Below are 18,920 nucleotides of genomic sequence, written 5' to 3' on the forward strand. Positions count from 1 at the left end.
GGAATCGTGGAACGATAAAAACAAACAAAAGAATATTAGTCAACGTGTTGAATATAGTCTACAGTTCAAAATCATTCAGAGACTGAGACGTATGTGCACCAAAATGGCGCACAATCTGAACATAGTATGTGTACCAGTTTAGGGTTCAGGTTGTGCGCCATCTTGGTACACATACTTCTGAAGCGCGGAATCGTCTCTTAAGTCAATCGAAAGACTCATTGTTGCTCTGATATTATTTGCGGTAAATACACGTATTAGCAATCGCTAAAAAGAGTTTTCTTCAGAAAAGCGTCATTCAGTGTTGAACAATACTTTTTAAAATTCCGAATTTCCAATTCGACCAATCTGACAAAGCATGCATTGAATATTTAGAACAGCGGTTCTATTTCACATAAAAAATGGTACGGCATGGTGCAAGATGCGTCACCAAAACGGCCACGATGATTCATGAACGCGCAATCCTCTTGTCTGCGGTAGAATAAATTTGTGTAGTTGCTTGGTTGGCCAGGAAGCCATGGAACCTCGCCAATATCAGAAATAAGACCGTCTGACCATTCCCACATTCCCTCAGTGCTGATATCATGAAATCCAATCCATATGTACGGGTAATAATACATTTTTTGAAACATCAGCGCTTGTAATATTTCTCTGTGAAATATAGAAAATATTAAAAAATTTCAGTTAATGGTACAATCGAAGATTTCTTCAGTTTTCATTTACTGTCATCCGATACGTTTTAGACTAAACCTGCCAATAATATTTATTTGGTTGTGTCTACATTTTTTATTACGGATTGGCACAATTAAATCACGTTTTTGGCACACCCAAAATCATGATACCTTTAAAGTGAAAGTTATGATTTCAAATTACAGTTATGAATTCTTATTATAGTTTGGTTCACGCAATGTAATGTAGCGGAACAGCATGAAAGGACATCTATTTTTACGTTGTGTTTAAGCATCCGTATAGCAGTTTATCTACGTGGATGTCTATGAATAACGAATAATTTCATGGAATTTGAGCCCAAACTAAAAAATATTTACCTTGAAGATAAAAATAATTTTTAACAAGAGAGCAATGCTCAAATATATGAAAACTAATAACACAACGAAGTAGTATCAAATCTTCTACAGTATGGGTAGTCAGTATAGTATGAACATCAGATCACTGAGTGTGATCACGGAACAGAGGCAAGGTGCGCAATTTTCAATTTCTATGACGCCATCACACAAAACTACAAAGCGTATCCATCATAGAGCCTGCTAAAATTTTTCAAATGAAAAAAATATTAGCGACAACGATAAGCTGGAAATTAAAAAGTAACTGATTCAGTAGGCGATTTTTCACAACAACAACATACGGTAATAACAAAACGATTCTTAGGTTCACTCTGTGTCCTATAATTCTACTTAAAAATATACTTACTCTCTTATATCAAGGTCTCTTATTCCTGTAGAAGCTAATCTGCCTTTCCACGAAGAGCAAGTTCTGTTAGCCAATTCGAAGTTGGCATAATTATCAAATCTCTTGTACAACAATCCGTTACTTGCTTCGTACCAACCGGCTTCCTTCACCAAAATTTCAACCAGAGTCAGCATACGCATTTCATTCGCATTTCCCGGAACTATATGGCGTAATTAATTACTTGAGAGTTGAAAGAGTGTAAAAAAAACTTAAAATCAAACATAAGGTAGATTAAACAGAGCTTGGAGGTGATTTGTTTAGGCTCTCATGGCATTAGAATTTTAAATAGTATCCCAGCACATGCCCAAAATTGGATTAAGCTTATTCATGACTATTTTTCCTAGTTGGGCTTAACTTAGTGATCAGATATTTTTTATCTCATTTCGGGCGGTCTCTGACTTTTTTACTTGAAATTAGACAGTTGTATTACAAAGTGTAGAAAATTGGAGCTATGAGAGGGGAACATGAAACAAGTTATGAGTTTCATTAGGGTACACAATACGGTGATTTGAATTGTTTGATCATAGTGTTTATTAGAACTGTAATTTGTACTATCGACTAACACCAAATTGAAGATGACTTATTTTGATGACGTTTAAAACAGTGTATCTTTTAATTTATTTATTTTAGTCAGTTTTTCTAAAGTGAAACCGTTTATATTCGGGATGGGTGTAGGTCGCATAATATTCGCTAAATTGTCGGTGATTTGAACATCGTGTTTAAGTTTCCGCGCATGTTTCACACGAGCAGCAATATGTTATTTTATTGAAATTAGCAATATAAGATTTTCGTACCTTCGGTGGTGGTCTTAATGGTAGTAGTGCTTGAAAAAAGGTTTTGGAAACCAAGTGAACTCAGAAGTGACGGAGGTTGTTTTTTCTATGATAATATGTGAAAGAAATAAGGTTGCTCGATTATGTAAATACTGAAATCCTATAAAACTACTTATAGAATTATTTACGAGAAACCGGTATAAGATTTTTTGAAAAGACTAACATGCAAAATGAGAATTTAAATATCCATGAAGGAACAACCATATTATAACAATATTTCTAAATTTAACGAACAATATTTTTAACAAATATTAAAACTTGGTAGCATAGGTTAAGAACTTAAATTCCATTCAGTTGTTTTCGAAAATTATTGAAGTATCAAAATAAAATCACAAGATAACTTTTTTTTTTACCGTCACCGTCTATGTAGGTTAAAATACGCGTAAACACGAAGACAAAAACTAGGTAATGACGCCATTTTGTTTTTATAAAACATTTAGTCGTGAATTATTTCGAATAATTTTAACGTTCACCTCTTTTGTCAGCAGCGCCATACAAACTACAAGAAGAATCAGAATGACGATAGTTGAGAACAAGGTGAATACATTCATAAACGAAATTCTCCCATTGCTCGATTTTTTCATCTTCGTAGGATCAAGTGGTTGTGGATAACCAGCCTGGATTACTTCAGCTGAATGTAATAAAAACGGTAATTTGATTATTTTTTGATTGAACAAGAGGGTGATACTCAAATATGGGCACACAAAGGTGCAAACAAAGAAGTATCAAATCTTTTACAGTACCGGTTGCTATTCTTTTAAAAAAAACTTCCGTTTACGCTGAAACCATACAGATGCGATCGCAAAATCGCATACGGTGTGTAATTTTTAATGACGACACACAACTTTAAACGAATCCCATGAAGCCAAGAGAAATTTTAAAAGTAATACATAAATGAAATAAAGAAAAGTGATGACCCTTCAGCTACGATAAAAATCGTAAACCACGGAAAATGTTGAAGCGATTGGTCCAGTAGCTAAAACAAAAGTAGGGTTTTCACAACAATAATAACAATAAGAAAACGAATACTAACACCAGCAACAACATAAAGCGGGCGCAGACGTTTACGACAGGTTATAAAGTATGCACTGTGCACCCACTGCCTCCAGTTAAGAAACACTATACCACACATTTGAAAAAGCTAATGATTGAGATGAAAAAAACTGTATTTAAATAATCACTAGACAAAATAAAGCTATGAACATTCCAACTCTTATAAAGATTACTCGAGATGAAAATACTGGAGAATGTGGACACAAAATGGAGTAAATATGTTGTGTTCTCACGACAAAAAGTGAATAAACTTATGGCTATTGTAGTTGATTTAATCATTATGAATCACTAATCTGTTAAAAAAAAAAAAAAAAAACCTATCAAGATGAACAACAAAAACGCGATAACAAAACGGTCCATATGTACATTTCGTCCAATAAAGAAAAATTATCAACTTTTTCACCTTTTGGTATGTTTGCCGTTTCCGAGGTTTCCTCTGGGGGCGATTCATATTCATTACCGAATGTCACCCATTTCACATTAGTTGTCGTTGTCATCTTGTTTTGAATATTGTCAAAAGTAATATTCTGTAAAATGCATTGAATAAAGTTTCGAAAAAAATGTTCATCTGCATCCAACGGCAAATCAAAGTTGTGAAAACTAAATTTGACGCGAATCCAGGAATAGCTTTAATCTTAATTCCCAAATTCTTCAGTCACTTGAATGGCGTTTATCACTACGTGATACTCATACTTAGGGGTACCTTGTTGCAAAGACTAAATTATTCATTTCGTACAACCACAGCCTTTTAGCAAATGACTTACAGTTGTCTAACGCGGAAGGATATTTCTAAACTGACCCATATTTGCTTTTTGTTTGCTTAAATATAGGTACACAAAAGAAACATACAGACCTGAAAAACACTACATTAGTTTAAACACGAGATTCATTGAATAACATTATCCTGCTTCAATGCGTAAAAATGATGAGAAATATCTCGTTCCCGAGTACAATTAATATATACATATTACTAAGTAATTTTTGCAAAAATATGAAGCAATTTTTGCTCATATGTTCAAATTATGACGCACTATATGGAAAGTCATCAGTAACATCTAAAATGAAAGTAGAATAATCACATCCAATACTTTCGATTCTAAGTGACAAATTCACTTTAACACAAGTATAATTTGATCCAGTCACGCCAGTAATATTGCATCTGGGTTGCTCTTGCTCGTCGTCGTCCATATTGAGTATTAATATTGGCTCAGTTAGATCAATACCTGACTGAAATCAGGTCTTTTCATTGCGTTTCAAGTGATTCTTGCGATAAGTTTTCATCAGCAACGTCAACTCGCCAATGGCTTAATCCAACCTGCGGCCCGCGGGCCAAATGCGGCCCACAAGAAAAAATATACGGCCTGCGGAAAAAATGGTGTGGGGCCCGCTAAACGAGTTTTTAAATTAGGTTAATTTAGTACGCGCGTGTAATTCCAATCCTTTTGCGCTGCAAAGTGTACACCCGATCTTATACCTGAACTTGTGTGAAGCGAACCTCCTGTATGAAAGGGTTGCACACCCCTGGCTTAAACTCCAAATGCGATTAATACCTATTGCTAATGTATTAAGCAAGTGGATATGGTTTGGTAAGCACCAGCAAAACAAAGTTTGATGTTATTCAAATCAACTAACTCCGCAGAAAGTATGATTAGTTGGTTATTTCGATATGTATAATTGAAATCAAATAATATTTCTTTGCAAATCAACTCTATTTAGATTTTATACGCTCTTGAAGAAAACTCGCAAAACATCGGCTCATTATTAAGGAATTAATAGTAGCCCTTATTGGGGGTCGGTTTGTTATAAGAAAAACTTGATGTTAATGCAAGTTGCAGTTTGTTATCCGATGTCAATTAAGTTACGATCAATGCATTCCGTCAAAAACATATTTCGTGTATCTTGTATATGAGTCTATCAGTGCGTAGTAATTGCATAATATGAGGTACGTTGTTGATAATCGCCTTTCAGCAAAAAAACAATATTTGCGTGGAAATTATTCAAAACTTTCGTTTTCTGCAGAGTCGTTGCCTGGTTACTGAAATCAATATATATCACAAATGTTACCCAATTTAACATTATGAACGAATTTAAAGAAAACTTTTAGAATTAAATAAAACAATGTCACAATGAAGTTAAATTTTTTTTTGATAAATATAGTATAATAGAGAGTTTTCATGCACTAGACAAGAAAATTCATCTGCAATGCAGACAATGTCGCAACCTAAATATTTGGCTGTAAGTTCGATGACTTTCTGAATGTCTATCTACCTGCCAACCAAATTTCATTCATATTTTAAGGACATTTTCTACTATTTGTGACATCTGTCTTTTAATTATATTGTTCAAATTGTGCGCTACGCTGAAAAATGAGACTTCTAAGATTGTAGCACTAACCTGCTACAAAACGATTAGCCAAGTTGTAACGAAAATGCGCCAGGATGCTATGGCAAACTCATGCGCAAAAATTATTTTTATTGAAGTTTAATAATAACGAGTTTTTTTGTTTTAGGTGTATGGATAGATTCTGAATCATTCACAGCTCAAGATTTTTATCCTGGAGGTATGACAACCAGGATAAAAATCTTGATCCTCGACTGGCTTACAATTGGAGATGGAAAAATAGATGATAAAATTCCAGAAAGTCACCACGTTACCAGTAAGAAAAATTGACTCTAGTTTTTATTACATCATAGATGCGGTCACTATATAGATGATTGAAGTAAAAGATAAGTGAGATTTTGGAGAAGTGTTAAAATAGGATATGAATTAAAATTTTCGTGAGTGGGATTCAGTGGCATATTTATATTCGGCAACAACTTGAATATAGAGAAAAAAGTATGACAACATATATGTTTTAGTGTTCGGATAACTGGGTATTTAAAAAAATGTGCGGAAATATTGGGCAAATATACAAACAAACGGCCAGACATTGATTTCATAACCACCAATTTGGTTCATACTTTCATTCAACCGTTTTTTTATTTATTTGAGAATAAAGCATATCTGTAACAGTTTCAAACTAAGTTTGGTATTTTTCAAAGAATGCTTGTAACGATGTAAGGATGAGATATTTTCTGCGTTGAAACTGATTTTTGCAGAGTAATTTCTGAGACAGACTTCTGCTTAATGTAGATTTTAGTGTACTATAATAGTGTATATTTAATAGGGACCAGATCAAAATCTCAAAACGAAACAAGTTGTCAACCCAAAATATTTTATTCGCAGTTACCAGTGGTAATCAATTTCTAATTCTATTTTCATATTCAGAAGTGCAATATTTTGGCATGTTTTTTCCTTCCAAACTTTAAGTTTTAAGGTGCATCGTTGACAAAAAAAAAAAAAAAAAAAAAAAGCAATTCAACTTTTTGGAATATCTTCACTATTGCGACAACATATATTATTTTTGCGATGCTTGTTGGTTGTATTGGAACACAGAAGGTGTTATTGCTAATTCTCCCAACAATTCTGCCATTTATGATTTAGGTATTTTGGAACGAACTTCATTTTTGATCGATATCGTGTTCAGAAGTTCCAATCAAGTAATGGCCTCTGGTACAAACAATTTCCTCATAGGCCAACATACAAGCAAGCCAATAAGACCTTGTGCTAACATCGGTGGACGACTGACATCCTCTGTTGTAAGAGAACCTTCTTTCACAAAGTATGCCGGTTACGTTGATTGTCATGGTTTTACATAATATAGGGTGACAGCCAAATAATAATATAAGTATATGATTAAAATCACACACTCTATTAAGGTTATTCAAGTCAGAGCTCCAGAAGCAAAAAAAAACGTACGTTTATGAAATATACCTCCTTCATATTTACGATATTAATTTGTATACAACTTTTTCCTTGGTGTCTAAATTTTAGTGAAGAATTAAAATTGCCCATATTTTTACCGCGGCATAACTGACTGAGATAGTTCAGTCGTAAGATGTACTAGCTTGCGTAATGGTGAAATTGTGAAAAAAATTGAACTATTATTTATTGCAAGAGATTATGGTGGTATTTTAACTTCTATAAGCTGCTTATGATAATTTGAGTAGATGATGGCTACTTTCTCAGTATATCGTTTTTCAACGGGTTTTCACAATTGCAATATTCTTTATGTATAGAAACCGTCTTACGTGACAAATATTGTCACTTTTCTTCAGTGACTATTATTTTATAAAATTGTTCATTGATAAAACGTATTTTAGGAATGTGGGTTCAATGATTATGCACCGTGGTTTTCTCCCTGTTTACTTGAATGACTTCATGATATCAGACAGGAGGGGATATGGGAATGGTCCGACGGAGTCATAACGGAATCAAATGATATTCCTTGGGCCCCAGGACAGCCGAGCAATTATACAAATTCTTACAAAAAGGAAGGGAAAAGATTGCGCTTACATTTTTGCCAGATCAATAGCATACATTTATGATTCTCCGTGTAACTTGCGGAAACGGTATACGAACGGTATATGCGAATTTTCTTCAGAATAAGCTGTCGAGAATTTTAAATTTATTTTGAACTTCATTCTTCTTATAAATTCATCTTAAATTTATTTTAAACTTGCTATTCTATTTCCGTTTTATGCACACAACAAACATTTTCATATAAATATCTAGCTTTTCAATTCAACCTTTTTGAGACGTAGAGTGAAATTTTGTATGTCATGTTGAACTACTTTCATTATTGAAAATACTGAGGGTGGGAATTACTTGTGTACTTCGAAATGAGAAAAGTTGTGGAAGGTGTGTGGGTGGGGGTGACCGATTGATTTGTTTTTCCTCCTAGAATTTCATTTTTATCGTTCAGATTTGAATAAAAGTTTGCAATCAACTAGTGTTAACAAAATCCAGAAAATATAATATGCGGTAACCATCACCACAATCCGAAAGCAGTTAGCGTCAAATATTCATGGGAATTTTAAGTGCATATAAGGTAAAAAAGTAACGCAAAATTCACAGAAGTTAAGATGAAATACTACTTAAAACGACGGCCATTTTTAACAGTATTGAATTACTGACGCTTTTCAACAGTTACTTTTTTACCATTGCCATGATGAAAAACTTTACCCTAATTTTGCGTAACATTTTTTCAACACCCTGTATTTATGTATATATAATATATATATGTAGTTTCTCTTTCTAATTCCATAATAAAGTGAAAGTATGTGAACAACCTGACTTTTCCTATGTTTTGTGGTGAATGGTGATGATTGACTTTCACCTTGTCTCGCAACCACGACTGCTCTGCTAAATAGCCAACTTGAAATTTTCGTTTTGTATAATTTATATTGATTAAAAAATTTTCTGGGTATCGTAACCTCATCATTTAACAAAAGGTAATCGTTGATTACAATCTAGTTGCGGGCATATTTAACAATTTATACTAGTTTTGTAATGAAGGTTTCCTTGACCCCTGTAAAACTCTCCCTGTATTTTACCATTGCAAAATTTCCAACTCTTATTTTGAGAGTGTTTTGGGTTAGCCCTTTCAAACTGGCTCACATATTCAAAACTATCACTTTTATTCAAAACAATAAACCACGTGGCACGTGCCACTTACATGCACTGATACCTAGTTTTTGGATAGTCTATCGCAGAGTTTGCGGTATCAATTTTTAAATATTGAAACTAAACTAAAGCACCTCGGAAGACATAATTACAATTAAGTTATTCTATATACTCCTATTTTTTGGAAACACAACTGAAACTGACAAAAACAGGCAAAACCACGAAAACGAAACAATTTTTACAACCATGCTTGAATATTTGCCTGAGCGGCCACACAAATTGCAATTGTTACGTCATTGTTGACTTATTGCTGATTTTTCATGGTAACGGCAATAAACAGGGAAATCAATGCTCGGGGAAATAACCATAGCCAGAAAGTCAAAGCCCAAAACACTGCGAAATCATAACAAACCATCGCTACTTTTGGCCGTGCGTATTACAATTTTAATGTTCTGGTTCTTCATGTAGGCTTACATGATGTTGTAAAATCGCCGCCCTGTTAGTACGAAATATATAAAATCCTTTTGGAATTAGTACCGGTATGCAGTTCCGCGTATACTATTAACTGCACTGATCATGTTTGTAGTCTTTGGTGTTTTGACGCCTCTTGCTGACATAACAATCGAATCGTAACACGACCTTTTATGATGTAACTATTGACTCATGAAGATCCTAGTATTTCAGACAGGCAGTGAAGTAACAATAGCTGAAGTGCATGCTTTCTATTGCTCGCAATCTAGACGAAAAAATGAGACTTCGTGGGACGCCGAAAAATTCAATCTGCATTGCGATGGGATTTGTGAATTTTATAATTATTTTGGCATTTTTGATAGTTTCAATTTCCAAATACGAAAAAGGGGAATATAATTTCCAACAATGGAATAATGCGGAAAGCATGCCAGGCCACCAGAAGAAGGCTGACGTTGACTTTGAAAGCGGTCATGCTCGGGTGTCGTACTCGTTTCCCAGAAGAAATGTCTCGGGTTCATATGCAAGAGAATTGTATATAGTAGTCGGTATCCCAACAGTAAAGAGGATCAAGGGAGTTAATTATTTGGTCGGAACATTGGACTCGTTGTTACGAAACAGATCTTTCTCGAGTGTTGTTTTTGTGGTTCTTGTTGCTGACATAGACAAAGAGATTAGGAAGCAAACGACCGCAACGATTGAAAAACGATATGCTGAAGAAGTAAAAAGTGGTCTCATTCAGGTTGGTTGTTAGTTTGGATTTGTTGTTTATTAAAAAAAATAACCATAGTGCGGACCTAAACTAAAGCAATACGAATTTCGTTGTGACAGGAATCCGCGAGCTATATTTGACCTCGCCGTTCAAAATATTTATATATATGATATTCATGTTAACTGATAACCAATGGAAAGACTATAGTCATTTACAATACTCAAGCGATTGTTGTTAAAGACTTAAAATGATTTGAGTTGTTTGCATGAAAAAACTTGGACTAAACAAAACTTGACACTCAAAGAAAACTATTTGAGAGTCTTTGAATGAAAATTTTGGAGGTACGTTACACATCGCTCAATGCCGTGTTGAAAAGCTAGCTTGCGTTGGCGTAGGCAGTGTTTATGCCAAGTAATTGCCGTCAATACCTGAAATCCCATGTTATACCGATAGTTAATATCAAGACAAAGTATTTCGACTTTGATGTTCAGTCTTCTATAATATATTATTCCATTTTGCCAGGACCCCGTTTCAAGAATTCATTAAGTAGCTCATTTCGGCGGCTCTGGTTTATTGAGAGAATTAGAGTTCGATTCGAGTTCGATCAAGCTGTAAGCATGACTTGCGTGTAATATTCCTGCCTGATACCACAAAATGCTAATACTTCAAACATGGCAGTAAAAACAACTTTGAAGTGCTGCTTGAACGGATTTTACGATCATACTATAACATCGATGATTTAAATAAACATGTACTAAATAATTCCAGTATGCAATGAGTAGGAAAAATATTAAAACTTCAGAATATTAGCTTTAGTTACCCAATGAGTCTCAATCAAGGCCTCATTGAGTTACTGTCACAGGTTTGCATAAACGCAAATGATCATCACGCATTACATATCAACACACCAAAAATTATCGATCTTTAGTTGGATTATGTCCATACTTACACAGAAGAAATGTGATGAACAGAAAAGAGTGCGAAATTTGCAAACAGTAAAAAGTAGCTTTACATTCAAATTTGAATGTAGCAAACAATAAGGACAATGGACACTGTTAATATAGCATGGTGCTTTGACTTCATTCCAATATTGTCGCCCAGTACCAAATTAAACAATCTCATTTCTTTTTTCATTCCAGGATATCATATTATTTAATTATATTAATGTTCTTATTTTATTATCAGGCCTAATTAGACAAAAACATCAATTCAGGTTATAGAAAGTGAGGTACATTAAAATTTAAATGCAGCAAACAATAGGGACAACGGTTATTGTCAAATTCATCCCAGGATACCACATTCTATTATTATTTTAATTCAAAATCCATGACATGGCAAAATGATACTCTTTATAATTTATTGTTCTCTATTTCAATATACTTTTATACCTTCAAATTGTCCGGCTAAAATTCGATCCTGATAGGTTTTATGGAAATGCAACCTGAATATCTTTTTTTGAATCTGAACCTGATCTTTTTTGGCGGTATTCAGAACTATAAAATACAAAGTAACTTGGAAAAGCGAATAACTTGACAGAACTTATTACATCGTATTTCCCCAAGCCTGGAAGGAACGCATTTTTGCTAGATTGGCCATATATTACTTAAGACACTCACCCTTGATTGGTACATACCATATATGCACATACACCTATAAACTAGACTATTTCTCCCATTCCGGCAGATAAGGGGACCTTTTTGGCCCAAGTTCGATTTCAGACATGAAGTTTTTTTTTATTTGTGATTATTCATCTTGGGGTCATTGCCCATCATTTCTACATGGGTGTGAAGTTTGCAGCCTTGAGCAATTTTTTTACGGCTTGATATTGGTATTAGTGTTTTTCGTCAAACCTGTGCATCATAATGACGCACAACCTGAACCATAACCTGTTACAGTACATGTTCAGGTTGTGCGCAATCTTGGTGCACAAACTGCGCAAGCACCAAATTTACTAGGAAATAAAATCAAATAACTTTTAGGTATTTGTTGAGCCCAGCTTTGGGTCGCGACCCATATACAGTATATGAAAATACTGTCGAAACATACGCGTAAAATAAAGAGTACTATTTCAAAATACCCGTTTTTGTTGCAATTAAAAATACAAGCCTGCTAATGCAGTCGCCAGTGGTTCAAGTGGATATACACCCGGTGGAGAACAGTCAAATATTTGTTAGCGAGAATTGTTATGCAGCGGGATGATCACGACGACGCAGTGAAAAACAATGATATCACGAGATCAAGAATGAGAAAATTGCTACATTTTATAGTATATCCCTGAGAAAGAATGTAGTTCATTCTTATGTTCCATGCCAATGCTTTTCAAACTACCAAAGACTCTCAACACTTTTGCTTCTTCTTTTCTATAAAAATACATTGTTATTATATATTTGCATTTCCATCTGTTTGTTCGTGCTCCCAGATAACTGATCAGCGGCCTCCAAGGAGGACGGGGTCCCCTTTTGAGAAACCCTGTCATAAACTAAAAGAGGCGACCGTGCTTCTCTTGCCTGTTGTCATGCTGTCCCTGGAATTCAGCTACAACAAAAATTTCACAAAAACGGATTTTTAAATTTTATGATTTTATTAATATTCTCAACAATGAATGATATACGGGTGGTAAAATGCCAAGTTATTCCAACAACATGATCATGTTTTGCAATTTACAACCAATATTTTGTATGTAACTTTGTTTGACAGAGCCCCAAGAGCTCTGACTACAAATATCAAAAATGTGAGGCCAAAAAAGTCACACTACAACATTGTCAAATGTGCTGTATTTACGATAGATAACAGGTTTACCAAAAATAATTACATGCAAAATGGTAAAATAAAGATCAATTCAGCAATATCTACTTGGTGATATGCAGCTGTTGATGATTTTATGTGTTTGTTTCGGAAGTTTAATAACATAATTAATTGTGGTTGTTGAGGATGTTTTGAAAGAGGGTTGCACGGAAAAAAGTTTTCACAAAATGTCAAGGTTTGATAATAGTATAGAGAAGTAGAAAAAATACTCCCATGTTTTTTTTTTCATTTGATAACCACGCCACAGAACTTCCCGATAAGTATACGCAGCAATTGCGAGAGGCAGAAATGCCAAGATGGGATTTTATCGCATTGCAAACCAATATTAGCAATTCTTATATATATTCGAGCATTCCCATCTGAACAGCGTGGAAAAGATTATACCCATCTACACACTTTAAGAACTAAGTCAGATGAGCGTCATATTATCGAATATCAGTAAAGGAATAGTGCAATGGGAAAAGACATATAGGGCGGAACTTTCAGTAGTATGCAATCATTGTAGAATATATATTTAAAAACATTTCGTCACGCCAACTGCAGTCCGAAACTTTTTGTCTCTGGCTGAGCTTAGATACCAATTGGCACTCATGTAAACTGGTAAGACTGTAAGAGGCACGCGATGGAGCAGATACTAAGAGTATCCATCCCCCAGCTATCATTTGAGTGGGTACTGCTGTTTTCATTACAGATGTACTGATCTTTTTGTATTAAAGATTTACTGGCATCACCGATTTAAGGATGTTGAAAACATACATGCAATATTACAAAACTTACTTTCAACACGCGGTTTGGATGAATGAAAAAGCTGAAACTAGTATTCTTTAGAACAGCATACAAATTCTATGGAATGAAATCATACACAAAAGCTCGTCAAAAACCTATAGCTCAATTTTCAAGTGGAATTTGATGCATGTGCGCAAAAATGTGTGTGATGTACTAGTATTCAAAACGTTTGACTCAACTATGTTGGCATAACAGGTGCACATCTCGGTTTCGCATACGCATACCTTCTATCTCCACAAGGATATATTAATTTTGCCAAAGTCAATGCAGCACTGAAAGGTTGCGGTTCTTCCAAAAGAAAACACGTTACACATCTTTAGATACCAGTGGATGGTTTTACATGGCCTCGTTCGGAGTGAAAGACGAGGTCAAATATTCCAATCCAATTCAACTAATAAAATATTCCCTAAGTCCCTAAGCTTAAACAAGGAAAACGAAATGCGCGTGGCAACGCGAATGTAGTTTGAAGAGCGCAATAGAAAGTGGCTAGATGCTGTCGATGGATCTTGGCTTATATCAGTGAAATAAACTACCATTTATTCTACTAAAATTGAATTTCTGACATTGTAAGCAGATTCAATGTTACTATGTATGCAAAACTAAACCATGTAGTTATGAAATGATTGTTTTTAACAAAAAGGCGCTCCTGAAGTATTCGTACCAAGATAGCGCACAGCCTGAACATTGTATGTTTACCGGGTTAGGGTTCAGGATGTGCCTCATCTTGGACCGAATACTTTGAATCCACTTAAAAAAAATTGCTCAACATTATATACTCCACACCCATCTGGGTGTCATTATATATGTCATATATATTATATCTAAACAATAAAAAAAATTTTATGTCCCAAAACAATGTTAAGGCCCGATTCTGCCGGACTAGGTGGGGTATCATTACTCAAGGCCAAGGGTGCTATATTTAGTATATGTTCAAATATTATTATTATGTTTACATGTATTCTATTCCATGTTGTATTGTCTCTATTTATTGATGTTGTCTTGTCCTACCAACTCCTTTCTACAAACAGTTGGGCATACTCCACCCTTACCCCTGCTGCATATATTGCTACCCATCCACCCTCCTTGCACAACTGTCTGTATGAAAGACCATATTATACTTATTTGATTTATTGCATTTTATGCTTATCATAGGGGGTGTATGCCGCATTTTCATGTGTTTTAGGCCAGTATGGTCTTATGTTTACATCCCGTCTTCAATGTTGATATTTACTAACTCCTGTGTTTTTGCTTTTACAAGACGAATAAACATACATACATACATAAGATAATCTAAAAAATGTGTAAATGGGATTGCATCGCAATATGCTTCCTCTGTGCCATAACAGGGACAATTCTCAAATCAAATCAAATTTGTTATATTTTCTTTATAAAGTTGTCAATTGGACACGAAGTGGACTTATAGATCGTTTGGTTATTGTTAGTATTCTTTTTCTTGGTGTTGTAATAAATTCTTGGCAATTATTGGACCAATTACCTCCAAATTTTTTAGTGGTTAAAGATTGTTGTTGTCGCTAGAAGACTATTACTTTATTTCGCAATTGCAGATAATCTATCCTCCTGATCATATTTATCCTAACTGGGACAAAGAGTTGAAATTGACATTCGGAGATTCCAGGAGACGAGTAAAGTGGAGATCAAAGCATAATATTGATGAATCGTATTTGATGAAATATGCTTATTCACTCAATCCCAAATATTATTTGATGCTGGAAGATGACGTCACCGCAGTAGATGATTACCTTAATATTATTTATAAGGTTTGTTGAAATACTTTCATTATTTCTCAGCCTAACAGTCGTTTTGAACTTGTGCAGCTGTTATAGTCACTCTGGGTAGTACCTAAAGAAACAATCGATTACATTCATCATATTACTATTTAGAATATAAGCGCTTCAGCCCGATGGCTTGGTCATTCAGAAATTGTTCATACTGTGATGTTGCCATGTGAAATATGTTTGTTCGAGTACTAGTGCTAACCATATTGAATAGGATATCTAACCATGGTAATACTGAAAGTATATCCACGTTGAAAGCCGTCTATTTACATTTCCGAAGGCATCTTTGTTTCTGTGGATACTTATACATAATTAGCTATGCCAGGGGTGGGCAATTTGTTTTGGTATAAGAGCCGCATGCAGCAAATCAAAGACATGAGAGAGCCACATAATTTTTGAAATTATGAATATTAGAACTCATTAAATCATTTTGCATTTTATCTATTACAATGATATATATATACTAATTTGGAAGATGCGCCTTTATTTAGTGCGACGCAAAACCAGCGTTTGGGCTATTGACTGCCACAACATTGGTGTTTAGCACGAGCAATATTCCATGGTATAACAAAACTAGCTTCAATTGATGTATCGGATTCCTTGCCAAATGATGTCATAAATTTCTGCTTTCATTTTAGTATTAATTTAAAGTCATTTAATCTGTGTTTTCTTACAACTGATTTACGAGGGTAGTCTCGTACAAAGTTTTTATGATTCGTTTCATGGTACCGTTCAACATTGCTGACTTTATTGTGGATTAGCAGCCTATAATAGATTAATCAAAAAAGTTGATTTTCTTGATTAGTGAATGCGTATTCTTCTTCTCAGTCTGACTTGACAACTCTGTTCACACCTTCGTATTTCCACTTCTTATTTGAGGACATATTGCACTGTAACTGAGACTAACCCCGAACAAGCTACAATACCGCCAACGCGTCAACGTACATTTGACCATTGTGACGTAAGATTTGTTGCTTGACTGGCTCAAAAGTCCACGCTGTAACAATTTTCATACCAAAACATACTTCGTCCTGATCATTAATGTAAACTTCTTCTACTGCTTAATAAATTAAAAACTGTTACACTACTGATACTGTTACACATGCTAGCGAGAAGAGCCTCACAAAAACTCCGGCGAGCCGAATGCGGTTTGACCACCGTTGAGCTGTATACCCACTCTATTGCGATCACATTTTAATCATGACAACCAATTATTGGTTGTCAAACCACCGAGTTTTAGCTAGGGCACTACTCATCCAAAGAAACATGGTCTACCAGTAATAGATTCGAACCTGAGTCCCACGTTAAGCTATATGTGATGTAATCAATGTAAACTGTCTTAATTCAACAAACTACATGAATAGAACTGTGGACTTGATTAAAATAATGTTTCACAAAACATAGGTTTCTGAATTTTTACGCCATTTTATTTTCAGCACGCAGAGTCATCGTGGCGAGAAGATCTTTTCATAATTTCCTATTGCAAATTTGGAGCGATAGGAAAGCTTATATCTGGGGAGATGCTACCTCTTGTGTCTGATTACTTGAGAGTTTTATGGACTTATAAGCCGATAGATTGGTTGATATCAGATCTACTGTTTACATTAGCGTGTGGATATCCTAGGAAAGATTGTGATAAAGAAATATCTAAGATTAAAATTGATCATCCGGACTTGTTCAAACATAAAGGAAAGTAAGTTATCCAATTGATTATTTTTTATGACGTTTTTGCTATAAACAATTCTTTGTACAAGTATATACTTACATATAGAGGCTACTAAAGTAAGACCTGGATCTTTTTGGTTCAACATAGGGTTGACCAATTATGACACCCCGAGTGAAGTGGTGAGAATGAGATTTGCACCAGAGACCTGTAATCTGCAAAACCACGCAGTTAAATTTTCTGAAAATTCCTTTTTATTTAATTAAGTTTTATTTAACATCGGCTCTGAGCTATGTACGAGCAAAGCGCCATATAAATGACTATACGCCAACAATCCGACAGAAATTGACAACTCGATTATTTTCGGACATTAGATTAAAACAAGAAGCAATGTGGAATATGGACACGAATGTTACGCATCGGTATCGTTTCAGATAATCTAAGAGTTTGCTGAAGAGATCAGCGGACTAGCGTGACAAAATAAAAAACTGTTCCTGTTTGTTAAAATAAAGCAGTCGAAATTTTTGACATAGGACACTTAGCTGTAATTTTAGAACCAGTTTAATACACATACGTTTTTAAAGAGCAAATACAAAATACGGTCAATTTTCACACTATAGTAAAAAGTGAATTTTTATTTTTGCACTATTTGAAAGAAAAATTTATTTTTATTTCCAGAATATCTTCAAGTAAAAACACATGATCGAAAACTGCCAAGCCTACGGATTGTTTGTTTTACCTGTTTTGATGGTCGATATCGGCAAAAGATGGTTTACTATAATTCAATGAACATTCTGAAATAAATCTATCGCTTTACACGGACATCGAAATGTCAAGTCCCAATTTACATCTTTTATCCAATGATGACACATAACAGTCATGAGATCGATATAAATAACGGTTGCTAAAAAATCCTTGACGTGTAACTAGGGCTGGGCATTTCGAATCGAATAGTAAATTATTCGAATCGGTTCAGAGCTAAATTTCGAATCGCCGCCATCTTGTTTTCATCTTTCCGCTAATTGTCGAGGTGAATTCCCCAATTTTTTTTTATTGGAGTCATATTTTTTCAACGAAATTCTAACATATGACTATTTTCTGTAGTGAGTTATTGATAAAACGTGTTTGTTATTCTGTGTGAACGCTCAGTAATCTATCTGGGTGATTTATTCTATGTCTTCGGTAATTTATTTGTTGAGAGGACCAATTACTATAATAAAGTCGCTTACAATTATATATTTTCGAGTATTCGTGATTCGATTCGAAAAATATTATTCGATTCGATTCTGAAATCACAAGGTATTCAAAAATGCCCAGCCCTACGTGTAACAGACCAAAAATAAAGTTCTGAAATACAAGAGGAATATGTACTTTACTTAAATTCACTAAGGTAGATTTATTTGTTTGCAATAATATGAGAATGTGCACCGATAAATTTAGAAAATATTGAAAAATGGTTTTGTTCAATTCAACCTGTAGTCTATCGATCGGCACCGTGAAAATTTGGAATCATTTCAGATTTGACTCGGACTTCAGACTGAAGCAAATATCGACTTCGACGGCGAGGAGTGCAGCAATTCTCTCGCACATACCGTAATCATTCCTAGAGTTTGAAAGTCGATGCATGATAATCAGAGGTGCCATGACGAGCGCATCGCAAGCACCAAGAAAGTCTAGCATCAAAACAGCATTTTTATTAAACTGCTGGGAAAGGCTTAGTTAGCATAACTTTTAAGGCTATGCAAGAAATTTTGACTACGATTATCCCCATGAAATGTCCGAAATCCTGACACAAGAGAGTTCAAATACGACTCCAAACTGCTGTAATTCCCACA

At 34.7% G+C, this 18,920-nt stretch overlaps 2 protein-coding genes across 2 annotated transcripts; one reads left to right on the forward strand and one right to left on the reverse strand.

Moving 5' to 3' along the window:
- Window positions 1-49: 49 nt before the first annotated feature.
- On the reverse strand, window positions 50-3,904 carry LOC120339457 (uncharacterized). The gene is made up of 5 exons (XM_078116357.1): window positions 3,754-3,904; window positions 2,771-2,928; window positions 2,259-2,343; window positions 1,426-1,624; window positions 50-648 (listed from the first exon to the last, which is right to left on the reverse strand). Exons 1-5 carry the CDS (start codon window positions 3,845-3,847, stop codon window positions 369-371), a joined length of 816 nt encoding a protein of 271 aa, XP_077972483.1. The 5' UTR covers window positions 3,848-3,904; the 3' UTR covers window positions 50-368.
- A 5,456-nt stretch (window positions 3,905-9,360) lies between these two features.
- LOC120338988 (alpha-1,3-mannosyl-glycoprotein 4-beta-N-acetylglucosaminyltransferase A-like) lies at window positions 9,361-18,786 on the forward strand. The gene is made up of 4 exons (XM_078116497.1): window positions 9,361-10,065; window positions 15,192-15,404; window positions 16,859-17,115; window positions 17,764-18,786. The coding sequence occupies exons 1-4, from the start codon at window positions 9,571-9,573 to the stop codon at window positions 17,786-17,788; spliced, it is 990 nt and encodes a 329-aa protein (XP_077972623.1). The 5' UTR covers window positions 9,361-9,570; the 3' UTR covers window positions 17,789-18,786.
- Window positions 18,787-18,920: the final 134 nt, after the last annotated feature.

The sequence above is a fragment of the Styela clava genome, chromosome 9, assembly GCF_964204865.1.
Source record: "Styela clava chromosome 9, kaStyClav1.hap1.2, whole genome shotgun sequence".
NCBI lineage: Eukaryota > Metazoa > Chordata > Ascidiacea > Stolidobranchia > Styelidae > Styela > Styela clava.